Genomic DNA, 12291 nt, shown 5'->3' with positions numbered 1-12291 from the left:
ACCCACCCCGCCTGCGTACTTCCCAGTTGCTGGGCTGAGCAGCCTTCACTGTCATAGAGAAAGCCTGGAAGCAGAAAAACAGACTGCCCAGGTGTAAACTCCATGGGGGGCTCCATCATGAAACTGGCCACACAGCAGTGTAGAAGTCAGGTGGGTAAACAGGCCGTGCTACAGGGAATCCTAAGTGTCTGCTACAAGTAAGATGTTAGAATTGATCTCTTCCTGCCTTGGTTGCGCTACCCTAAGCTGACAGTGTGATGGGTATCAGGAGCTCCAAGGCAATGTGAGGGAGATCTGCCCTTGAGGAATGTGCAGTGGGACTCAAGGAGAACTGGTGTCACTGCCTTTGGAACCCCCTCATCTATAGATGGAGGGCTGAGAAAGGGAGAATGGGAAAGAGGCTTCTTTGGAAAGAGCTTTACTGTGAGTCCACACTTCTTCCCCAAGGTATGGTGACGTTGCCTCTGACCACAAGCCAAATAAAGGAGACTTCAAGGAGAAAGCTTAGGGAGCTTTGGAATGTGGCCCTGCAGGTGGGAGTCAGAGGGGACAGGCACCTATGACAGGTCTGGGAGAGTTAAAACCGGTAATGGGCTCCCACGAGGTGGTCACGAGTATGGTGCCATGTTGTAGATCCTGGCATCTGTCAGGGCAAGGGGTGTTTATGATGGGTAGCTGAGGGCCACCCATGAGACACAGCCTGCTTGGCTGTCCCGGGTGCTCTACGATAGGGACATTTGGACAGGCCTCTATCGTAGGAGGAGGAGATGAGATGTGTGGCCAGATGACCAGGGGCTGAGGAAGGAGTTGCAAAGGACCACCCAGAATAGAGGTGCATCCACCCCTGGTGAAGAGTAAAAGAGAAGGAACCAGCAAAACTGCTCTTAACAGAAAATAGTTCATCTTGGCCATCCGCGAGGCCCACAGAGTGCAAAGCCACTCAGCTAGGTAAGAAGAGTTGTAACACTTCCCCACACTCCCCATCCTCCTAGTGGGGAAACCTGAGTAGGGGGAGGTGAGTTGACGGGGAGCACTGGTGAGGGGAGCAGATGGGGAAAGGCAAGCTGAGCACAGCGGAGAGGAGAGACTGCTCCCTCCTGCACCTACGGCCTCTAGCGTGGATGACCTAAGCCAGGATAAGGGAGATTCTTTGATAATAAGGTCAGTTTGAAATTTTGTATATTACATAGGACAGGAAGTATTCATTTCTAAACTGAGACCAGTACTCATTTCTGGACTGAGACGGAGGCCAGAGTTCTGGGGCAGGGAAGACTACCCCACTGAATAAGATTAAAAGGGCAGTAAGAGACAAAATTGAAGTTTTATTGGAATCACAATCCATGAGCAAGAACGAAAATCCCACTTGGCCCGGCACTGGGGCTCACACCCGGAAACCCAGCATTTTGGGAAGTTGAGGTGGGAGGATCCCTTGAGGCCAGGAGTTTAAGACCAGCCTGGGCAACATAGCCAGGTCCTGTCTCAACAAAAAAAGTTTTTAAAACTTAGCTGGGCATGGTGGGGCTCACCTGTAGTCCCAGCTAATTGGGAGGCTGAGATGGAAAGATGACGGGAGCCCGGGAGGTTGAGGCTGCAGTGAACCATGATTGCACCACCGCACGCCAGCATGGGTGACAGAGCAAGACCCTGTCTCTTAAAAAAAAAAAAAGTAAATAAACGAAAATTAGATTTGACAATTATCCTCTCAGAAATGACTTTCTCTGCACTGGACTCTGAGAGCTCAGTGGGGTGGAAATTATTTTCCTCTCCTCAATAGGCGTAATGGACTGTTTATGCCTACTTATGGAGACAGGTTTAATAAATCTGAACAGTTACCTCTGGCTATCAGCATACTCACATAGCAGCCTTGGCTCCCCCTTCAAGAGTAAACACATTTTTGGCTGCAAGAAGTGCAGTTAACCAATAGGCTCTAGCTTCGGGACCTACGCTCCCGTGCACAGCGTGGGTCCTGGCACCGGGACATCCTTGCACAGCGAGAGTCCCAGTGCCTGGACATGCCTGCCCACCACGGGCCTCCTCTAATGGGCAGTCGGTGCCAGAGCTCCCTGCTAAGTCAGCTGAGACTCTGGGACCTGCATCAAAATCTGAGGCTCTTCTGGCTCCACCCTGCTTCCTTCTCTTTATCTTTTCCAGGCCTTTCCCCACATTAAAACTCTTGCTCTGAACTTCAGCTTCTGCTTCTCAGAGAACCTAACTGATATACTCATCTTTTAAGCTCTGAGCATGATGCACATGACCCTCTTTTCTTTCCTTGCTTTTATTTTTTATTTCTATTTTTTTAATTTACGAAAATTTATAAATATTTATGGTGTACAACATGTTGTTTGAAAACATGAATACAGGCCGGGCACTATGGCTCATACCTGTAATTCCAGTACTTTGGGAGGGTGAGGTGGGTGGATCACCTGAGGTCAGGAGTTCAAGACCAGCCTGACCAACATGGAGAAACCTTGTCTCTGCAAAAAAAATTAGCCGGGCATGGTGGCACATGCCTGTATTCTCAGCTACTTGGGAGGATGAGGCAGGAGAATTGCTTAAATCCAGGAGGCAGAGGTTGCGGTGAGCTGAGATCGAGCCTGGACAACAAGAGTGAAACTCCGTCTCAAAAAAAAATGTGTGAATATGTTGTGAGATGGCTAAATTGAGCACTTGATGTAAGTGTTGTCTTACACACCTATCTTTTTTTGTGGTGAGAATACTGAAAATCTACTGTCTTAGCAATTTTTAAGAATACAATACATTGCTATTAACTATAGTCACCGTATTGTATAATAGATCTCTTGAACTTATTCCTTCTATCTAACTGACTTTTGAAACCTTTTCACCAACATTTCTCCAATCCCCGTCCCTCCACAGCTTCTGGTAACCACCATTCCACTCTCTACTCATAGTTCAACATTTTTAGATTCCACATGTAAGTGAATTACGTGGTATTTGTCTGTGTCTGGCTTCTTTCACTAAACATAACGTCCTCCAGGTCCGTCCGTGCTGTTGTAAATGATAGTGTTGCCTTCTTTGTGTGATTCATTTGTTTTGCTCCCCCTCAACTCACCACCCCACTCTCAGGTTTTCGCACTCCAGAAGGATGGGGAGGGTGAGTGTTAAAACTCTTCTTATCTAGCTAAGCGACTTTGCATTCTGTGGGTCTGGCAGATGGCTAGGATCAACTGTTTTCTGTTAAGGGCAGTTTTGCTGGTTAAGTTTCCACTGGTTGCCTCTCTCTCACCCCTGCCTGGGGGTGGATGCATCTCTATTCTAGGTGGTCTCTGCTGGAGTACAGTGGCATGATCATAGCTCACTGCACCCTCTAACTCCCGGGCTCAAGCATCCTCCCACCTCAGCCTCACAAACAAACAGCAAGGACTACAGGCATGCATCACCATGCCCTGATAGTGTTTTTGAATTTTTTAAAAATGTTTTTTAATAAGTTTTTTTTTGTAGACATAGGGTCTTTCCATGTTTCCTAGGCTGGTCTAAAACTCCTGGCCTCAAGGGATCTTCCTGCCTTGGCCTCCCAAAGCACTGGGATTATAGGCAGAAGCCCTCTTGCCCAGCCTCCTTCTTTGTTTAAGGGTGGATAGCATTTCATTGTGTATATATCTACAATTTCTTTACACATTCATCCATTGATAGACAATTAAGTTGATTGCATATGTTGGCCATAGTAAATAGTGCTGCAGTGAGCGTGGAGTGGATACCTCAACATACTGATTTCATTTCCTTTGGATATATACTCAATAGTGGCATTGCTGGATCTAAATTTCTTTGTTAAATGGATTTATTACATAAAAAAATTTTTATACCCAGACTCAAATCTGATTCACCTTTAAGAAAAAATTCTAATCCCTCAGATTTTATACTCATAAATTGAACTTTAAGAACTTTAACACTCACTTCATTATCTTCTTCACTAAGCAGATTCTATCAATGTTTGAAGGATTGAGGTCTCATCTTAAACATCTCTCCTCGATAGCTTTTCCCCAACCCTCGTGACTCCAACTTTGCCAGATCTCCTTGTTATAGGCTCCTTCAACTATTCCTTCGGTAAGATTCATCAAACTTGTAGTTACTTGTCCAATGTCAATTGTTAGCATATGAGCTCCATGAAGTCACGATCTAAAATTCTTGGTCACTGTTAATTCCTCAGCACTTAAGACAGTGTGTGGGCCATAGAAGCCACTCAATAAATAAACATTTAACAGATTTCTGAATTCGCTAACCTAAAATTGCAAAATTTTGGCATAAGACCAAAACTGAATACATCTTCCTCTATTGTTCCCTTGGTCTTAAGGAACCACTCTTACTTCCTCATCACAGCACAGACTCATAGAATCGATTATTAGAAGGAACTTAAAGATTATTCAGTCTGAGAATCCACCTGATGCCAGAGATGTTGCAGATCATCCAAGGAAGTGATTGTCCATCTTAGCTTAGATTGTCCATCTAGGGACAGAAACTACTCTCTAAGGCAACTCATTGCATCGAGAACAGCTTTGACTGTCAGGAAGCTGTTTAATAACCCTGATCCTCTGCAGTCTCTTCCTGAATCTGATTTCATATGGGTTTGATCAACATTATATTCTCACAAAATGATTTAAAGTCTTTTCATAATATGAACAACATAGTTCAACTCTCTGGTTCAAACTGCTCTTTTTTTTTGCTTTTCTTTTCTTTCTTTTTTCTTTTTTTTAGATGGAGTCTCATTCTCTCCTAGGCTGGAGTGCAGTGGAACAATCTCGGCTCACTGCAACCTCCACCTACTGGGTTCAAGTGATTCTCTTGCCTCAGCCTCCTAAGTAGCTGGGATTACAGGCGCACACCACCATACCCAGTTAATTTTTGTATTTTTAGTAGAGATGGGGTTTCACCATATTGGCCAGGCTGGTCTCAAACTCCTGACCTCAGGTGATCCGCCTGCCTTGGCCTCCCAGAGTGCTGTGATTACAGGTGTGAGCCGCTGCACCTGACCAAACTGCTTTCTTAAAGAGGATCGAATCAAAATTTTTCCCCTGTGAATAGCCTCTCAGGTGGGAACGTAATTAGCTTTAAATAAAAAGGCTTCATCATTCATCCATTGTAAAACTATCAGGTGAGTGCAGACACGTGCAGTATGGGGGCCAGCCAGCAACAGTGGGACAGACGCAGGAAATGAAAGTGGAGTCTGGCTGGGGAGATACAGATGTTTATAAGACCACATCATCACAGCAACATAGAAACTACCCAGAGAGAGCTAGGGCAGAGTATCCTGGGAACCAAATAGGGAATGTTGTAAGAGTTTGGGGCATGCAGTATGTGTGACGACCTGGGGATTCAGCGGGTAGGAAGTCTTGAAAGACTTCATTTAAGAAGTGGGATTTGGGCTGAGTTTGGTGGATTGCATCACGAGTCAGTGAGTAAACTGTCTTGACAATCAGGACCTGAGAGAGAACTAAGAAAGCCACGATGGATAGGGTGGGGCTTAGTGAGGACAGCGGAAGTCAGAGGACTGTAGTTAGGGGAAAATCATTTCCCTTTCCTCAGGACTGTCAGGCTCTGTCTCTAGGAGCCTCCTAACCCAGTCTTCTGTGCAGTCCTGGGGACCGACCGACTGAGTCACACCTCTGGAACCGGGGGCTGCTGACATGTATGCCTTTCCTTGGCTGCTCCGTCTCCTGCTGCTCCAGGAGGGTGAGTGAGGCTGCCAGCTCCTGCACAGGAATGTCCCCTTCCACCTCTGTTCTCCTGTCCCTCTGGGCCAGGGCCAGCAAGACCCTTCCTTAGGGCGTGAATGTGTCAGCTCTCCTGGAGTTACAAGGAATAGGATGTGTGGCTTCAGGCCAGGTCCTAGAGACACCTGGGGATATGGAAGGAAGAGCAATCCCAAGACGGCAAAGGAGAAGGTAAAACTTGGAAGGTGAAGGGACAGACAGAAGCAAACTCCTGGTAGGTGCTCAACTCAGGCATAGGGGAACTCTAGAGCCAGAAGCAGCAGCTGGAGAACAGGATTTAGTGTGAGAGCCATAGAAGCTGCCCAGCTGAGATTACCCTACAGCTCCGCTGCCAGGTTCAGCAGCCCAGAGACACCAGCTGGACTGTTTGTTTCTCTTTTCTTCCTGTATCTGCAGCCAAAGGAGACTCTGGAGATGGTGTGGATCCTGAGGAAGTGGTTGCGGTCCTTCAGGAGTCCATCAGCCTCCCCCTGGAAATACCGCCCGATGAAGAGGCTGAGAACATCATCTGGTCCTCCCACAAAACTCTTGCAACTGTGGTGCCAGGGAAAGAGGGACATCCAGCTACCATCATGGTGACCAACCCACAGTACGAGGGCCGAGTGAGCCTCCTGGACCCCAGCTATTCCCTGCATATCAGCAATCTGAGCTGGGAGGACTCGGGGCTTTACCAGGCTCAAGTCAACCTGAGATCATCCCAGATCTCTATCATGCAGCAGTACAATCTCCGTGTCTACCGTGAGTTTAGGCTGGGAACCATAAAGCTGCTTTTTTGGAGCTCTTCTGAGCTTCTCACACCATGAAGTAGGGTCTCAGGACCCGGGATGATAGTCTGAGGGGCTGGAACTGGAGGCAGACTGTCTCCAATCTAGATGCTGGGATTGAGCGTGCCCAATCCACCTGTCGTATCTGAACTGCAGCAACAGGTGAAGTGAGCTGGGGCAAGGAGGCTGTTCCCGTGGAGGTGTTCGATGCAGGGGCAGGGATCAGGGCTTCATGTACAGACCCTGTAGAGGGCTTTTCTCTTCCAACGAAACTGCGTCCTGGGGATGAACACCACCTGCATTCTTGAGCCTTTTATTTTCCTGTGTGATGAGGGCTACTAATGAGTATCTTCTCTTTACTTGAACCCAGATTTCTTCTTAGTGCCTGTCACATTGCATCTACCTTGAAGCTTGCAGAGACACTGATTAAAATGTAAATGCCCCCGAGAGGGGTGATAATATTTGATGGGATCAAAGAGACAGAATGAGGATGGGAGGAAGGTAGAGTACAAAAGTAAGAGAGAGAAGATATAAAGGGGAAGTGGAAGATGCCAAAGGCAGCCCCGTCTACCTCGACAGTTGCCTTGGGGACCTTGGAACCACAGCTTTTATAGTGGATGGGTTTGTTTGTTTTTGCTTTTTTGTTGTTTAGGCGAAGGGACTGTCAAGGGGTAGCATCAGTACCCCGGGTTTGAGGAGTTTAGGAAAACAGACCCAAACCCTGATTGTTTAGAGGGCCTTTGTGTTTTTGTTCATCTAGGACGGCTGTCAAAGCCCCACATCACTGTGAACTTTGAGATCTCTGGGGAAGGTGCCTGCAATGTGTCCCTGATGTGCTCTGTGGAGAAGGCAGGCATGGACGTGACCTACAGCTGGCTCTCCTGGGAGGATAGCACTTATACATCCCATGAAGGCCCTGTCCTCAGCACAGCCTGGAGGCCGGGGGACAGTGCCCTCTCCTACACTTGCAGAGCCAGCAACCCCATCAGCAACGTCAGCTCTCGCCCCATCCCTGCTGGGCCCTTCTGTGCAGGTACCAGAACCCCTGAGACTTCCCCTGAGCTCATGCAAGACCGTGCCTGGAGCACCATAGCATCATCTCCCTCCCCCAGCTCTTCCCAAGAGAGCCCAAGGAATCCAGAAGCTAACCCCCTTCCATGGAGGCTTGACACCTGGATTGGAGAGGAGGTCCTCCCTTTTTCTAGTGCTCCCAACTTTTCTTTTCTCTTGCTTGGCTTCAGAATGATTCCTAGATCTCAGTTTCTGAGCTTCTGTGCATAGAATATATTTCCAGAGACATTGCAAGGGGACATCAACTGTTTGTGAACTTGAGACCCCTACATGAAATTTGGATGGGAGTCTGCCCCTAATCTTAATTCTAGCCCTATCTCTGATGGGCCTGTTTCCTCCCTTCTTCCATCCCAGATCCTGACTATGCTTCTGAAAAGCCCTCAACAGACCTCTGCCTCTTGACCAAGGGATTACTCGTCTTCCTCCTCTTGGTTATTCTGGCCATTGGGATCTGGGTCATCCGAGTCCAGAAAAGATGCAGAATGCCAAGGATGAAGAAACTCAGGAGAAACAGAATGAAATTGAGAAGGAAGGCAAAGCCTGAGAAGGAAGGCAAAGCCTGGCTCTAGTCCTGCCTGATTGCTCCTTGGGAACCCCAGTCCTGAGCTTGGTTTCTTCCCAGCACCCAGAGAGTCCTTCCTCAACATTTCCTTCCAGAGGACGGAGGTGCCCAGGGGTGGGTATCCGGAGAGCCATACTTCTGAGGGAAGACTGGCTGGCAATAAAGTCAAATTAAGCGACCACAACTCTGCAGGAGCTGTGTTGGGTCCTTCTGTCCTCGCTGGGTGGCTCTGGCAAAACCCACTCTGCTGCCTTTCCCCCAAATCCAATTGCCTTCCCCCAAGTCCACGTGCTTTTTCAGGCCCACCTCTGGGGAGGAAAGTGGGTCTAAAAGGCCCCTCACAGGGAAGTGTTGGTGTGCTGTCACTCACCACCTATCCCATTCTCCACCAACATGCTTGCTATTTATGCATTAAATAAGAAAAGTGAGAGATTTCTTTGAATCTAACTGAACCTATAATTTGAGAATTTCAGGCATTTCAAATCTTGCATAAAAGTGGCCTTATTCCTATTAAGATTCTTCTGCTCTCTTACCCAACTCTCATCCTGGCAGATACATTTGCTTAACAACTCCATCCATCCCAGCCTGGTGTAGAAACTGTCCTAAACAGGGAGGTAGGAAGGGCCTCGTTCAGACCTACTCTGGGTCTGAGTTGAGCCCCGCGACCTCTCCATCATCTCCCTGATGCCAGTCGCTCTGGGCCTCTGGTGCCTACCTCATAGGAATGACAGCTCCACTGGATCGTTAGCCGAGATTATGGAGCCTTGACTTCTGCTTGTGATTAGTATTACTGTCCTGTCTGTCCCCTGCTTATAGATTTCCATGGCTTAGGCCTTCTCGTTGGAGTCTTGTCCTGGGTTAGGGCCCACCCCCCACTCCCTGGCAAAGGCTTGTAAGTTTATGTGCTTGCTGTTTCCTTAGCCCGGTGATCAGCCTGAATTCTCCTCCCAGGCCTGAAGTGCCCCTGCCCAAGTCTCCATTATTCCCTCCAAATCAGATCTTGTGGACGTTACTTATGCAGCTGCCATGGGGCAGGGGGTTAGAGGGAGAGGGGCCTGGAGAGAGAATTAGAAACCAGGATGGGTGTCCACAGTGGGCGAATTGCAGAAACTGGTGAAGGCTGTGATATGTATGGCGGGGAGAGCCTAGGTGACATTTTGGAGCTCTGGGCTTTGATCTGCCACTTACCTCTGGCCTGTGACCCTGTGTTCAGCAAACTTCCATTCACCTACAGCCCCTTTCTGCAAGAAGCGCACACCGGAAAACAGAGGCAGGCAGCCTGGCAGCTCGGAGCTCCCACGAGACAGGGTGGGCTGGGCGCCCTAGGAAGCTTCCGAAGAGGTATCTGAAGGGTGAGGAGAGGGCCACGTGGCAGGAGGCACGCCTGACATTGCTGTGGGTCTCTTCTTCCTCTTTGTTTTTGAAGGAGAGGATGCCGATCTCCAAAGTATCTTCCAAAAAAGGAACGAGAAGTCTATGAAGGGGTCAGTGAAGTGCATTCAACTGGGAAACCAATGAGACCAAGGACACCTGGCTTTTAGGAAAGTAGGACACATGGGCTGGCACAGGACCACCCAGGAGGAGGGCCTTGAGAGTTGTGTGGGGCAGGCCAGAAGCCAAGAATAGGGGTCTCCCTAGGTATTTGTGCAGGAGATGCAGCCCCTTGGGGCTTGGGAAGGAGGTAGTAAGGTTGGGAAACCGGCCCCAAGAGCTCCTAGTGCTGGTGAACTGGTCCCCTCTGCTTTCTGAGGGCCTGAGCCCTTGTCCCTCTGGAAGGCAGTCCCTGGCCTGAGGCTGGTTCTCTGGGCCTCCCTCAGGCCCTGAGCAGTCTTGCTTCCCAAAAGGCCAGCAGCCCCCAGTTCCTCCGATTCCTTTTATACCTGTCCTAGGAGTTACCACTGCAGGGCTGAGGACTGTCTGGAAGGGTCACCTTGAGTCCATCTGTACACAAAGGGGCAGCTCATTTCTCGTTATTGCAGGGTTGAGTTCATAGAAAATAAACAAAGGAATGAACGTATGATAGGCCCAGGGATTTTCCTGGAGGTTAGCAAAGTTTCTTCTTCTCACAGCCAATCTCTGAGCAGAGAAGGGCTGAGGCTTCAAAACAGGCCGAGCGTCTGGAAAAGGAAGGATGAGACCTTAAAGAAAGTTGAGGGAGACAGAGGCGGGCGGATCACCTGAGGTCAGGAGTTCAAGACCAGCCTGGCCAACATGGCGAAGCCCCATCTCTACTAAAAATACAAAAAATTAGCCAGGTACAGTGGCATGCATCTGTAATCCCAGGTACTCGGGAGGCTGAGGCAGGAGAATCTCTTGAACCCAGGAGGTGGAGGTTGCAGTGAGCCGAGATCTCACCACTGCACTCCAGCCTGGGCAACAGAGTAAGACTTCGTCTCAAATAAAATTAAAACAAAAAGAAAGAAAGTTGAATATTAACTCAGAGAGGCACAGGCCTCTGCCTCTGCAAGAAGACAGAAACTTGGCAAGGACTGGGGAGGCAGAAGAGACACCTACGCCTTCAAGGAATGTTTTGTGGAGTGTGTAAAGTTAAAATAACAAGGTGTGACAGGGCTGGGGTGAAGATGAGGGTGTGGTGGGAGGAGTCAGGGAGGGTGTCCTGGAGGGAACAGATCAATAGAAATTTGACCTGTGATCAGCAGTGAGTCTGGGGAAAGGAGAAAAGGGCATTCTAGCCAGAGGGCAGCTAAGTGCCAAGACACTGACCCGTGAAAGAGCACAGTGGTTCTAAGCCTGCAAGGCCATGCACGCTGCGGTTAAGGGCTAGCTGAGAAAACCAGGCTGGAAAGGTAAGCAGGGCCTTTCTGAAGGGGGAATTCGAGGACAAACAGGACAATAGCCACACCCTTGTGGGGCTTAGTGTCTCACTGGGACAGAAGACAGGCACACAAGAAGTTAAATGACAGTAGATGAGAAACCACACTTCTTTACTGATGTGGTAAGAAGACTGCCGCTTATAGGCATGTGGTCAGCAGAGTGCCTGGAATTGACAACCTTTTCTTTTCTTTTTCAGCTCAGATATAATTTAATATATGCCTGATTAACAACGTCCACATTATTGATGATTAAATCTGCACTATCTATTCTAGAATATGGGATAGTTATGTGGTGCTTAATTGGTACAAGCAGCATTAACACATCAAATATGGTTCCTACTGAAAGTTCATGTGTTCCAACTTTCAGGGTTCATTGATATCAAGTAATTCTCTGCTTATCTATGGACAATGAGAAATTGCTGATTGGGAACACATGTGCTTAATGGTGCCAGGCAGACACCTCTGAGGTCACACCATCCCCTTTGTGCAGGCAGGGCTGTGGAGTAGTTCGGGTCCTCTCTTCACAAGGCCTGCTGAAATATTAGGTATACACCAGGAAGACAGAACCAATAGGATAGATAGATACAGATACAGAAAAGTGAGATGGGATTTATTAGGGAAATTGGCTTACATGATTATGGAGGCCAAACTGAAGGCCCTGGGCTGCCGGAAGTGTGGCTTGGTGAAGTCCAAAAGCCTCACGACCGGGGAGGCCAGTGGTATAACTCTCAGTCCCAAGTCTGGAGAGTCTGGAGTTTTGATGTTCAGGGAGGAGGAGAGTAGTCCAGCTCTGTGAGAAAGAGAGAGAGAGAGAGAAAGAAAGAAGAAGAAGAAAGAGGGAGGAGGAGGAGGAAGAGGAGGAGGAGGCGGAAAAGGAACCAGAGGAGGATGAGGAGGAGAGGGAGAGGGAGAGAGAGAATATTTTCTGATATCCTTGTCAGCGATTTGAAAATATGGGGGCTGGCTGATACTTAGATTAGGTGGAATCCTCGTTGGCTGAATAAGCGTTCCCAGAGAGTAATGACTATGAATCAAGGACAACCTAGAGGAAAATCTTTTGTTTTGAACTTCAGGGACTATTTTTTAAATCAGCTTTCACTCCGAGCACAGTGAGGGAACAAGTTATAGGGCCAGGTTCCTCCAATATACCTGTGAATCAGACAAAAAAAAAAAAAAAAATGGCAGTAACAATAAAACTCGCAAAATAAACTTCCAGAAAGAAAGGAGGCTGTATCATAAACTTTAAAAAATTGAAAGCCGTTTTAAATGTCATTTAACAAAAACTTATTTTAATATCCAAATGAGATTAGTTTATCCTCAAGAAACCAGTGGAG

At 48.0% G+C, this 12291-nt stretch overlaps 2 protein-coding genes across 8 annotated transcripts in view; both read left to right on the top strand.

The window, feature by feature from the left end:
- LOC105715500 (Fc receptor-like protein 6) overlaps window positions 1-814 on the top strand; it is a 30831-nt gene extending 30017 nt beyond the window's left edge. Inside the window, exons 6-7 of the mRNA XM_064370818.1 lie at window positions 448-533; window positions 746-814. Of these exons, the coding sequence (XP_064226888.1) occupies window positions 448-533; window positions 746-799 (140 nt within the window). The 3' untranslated portion in view covers window positions 800-814. The remainder of the gene's footprint in view (window positions 1-447; window positions 534-745) is intronic.
- Window positions 576-8307, top strand: SLAMF9 (SLAM family member 9). Of its 7 annotated transcripts, none has more exons than XM_012449700.3 (5): window positions 576-948; window positions 5589-5685; window positions 6123-6464; window positions 7251-7523; window positions 7916-8307. In XM_012449700.3, the coding sequence occupies exons 2-5, from the start codon at window positions 5640-5642 to the stop codon at window positions 8128-8130; spliced, it is 876 nt and encodes a 291-aa protein (XP_012305123.2). In that variant the 5' UTR covers window positions 576-948; window positions 5589-5639; the 3' UTR covers window positions 8131-8307. The 7 variants fall into 7 exon arrangements, with proteins under 7 accessions (XP_012305123.2, XP_012305121.2, XP_012305122.2 ...); XM_012449698.3 differs by having other exon boundaries at window positions 5539-5685; XM_012449699.2 differs by lacking the exon at window positions 576-948 and adding an exon at window positions 2337-2410 and having other exon boundaries at window positions 4924-5685.
- The last annotated feature ends 3984 nt before the right edge of the window (window positions 8308-12291 follow it).

The sequence above is a fragment of the Aotus nancymaae genome, unplaced genomic scaffold (genome assembly GCF_030222135.1).
Source record: "Aotus nancymaae isolate 86718 unplaced genomic scaffold, 86718_ANA_hifiasm-v0.15.2.pri h1tg000108l, whole genome shotgun sequence".
In the NCBI taxonomy this organism is placed as follows: domain Eukaryota; kingdom Metazoa; phylum Chordata; class Mammalia; order Primates; family Aotidae; genus Aotus; species Aotus nancymaae.
This window is presented reverse-complemented; position numbering and strand designations above follow the sequence as displayed.

Excerpts from the sequence above, each read along its gene's own strand:
- SLAMF9 (XM_012449700.3), top strand. The coding sequence starts at position 5,640 with ATGTATGCCTTTCCTTGGCTGCTCCGTCTCCTGCTGCTCCAGGAGG. Across the intron at positions 5,686-6,122 it reads TCTCCTGCTGCTCCAGGAGG|CCAAAGGAGACTCTGGAGAT; the intron begins GTGAGTGAGGCT and ends CTGTATCTGCAG. Across the intron at positions 6,465-7,250 it reads GTACAATCTCCGTGTCTACC|GACGGCTGTCAAAGCCCCAC; the intron begins GTGAGTTTAGGC and ends TTGTTCATCTAG.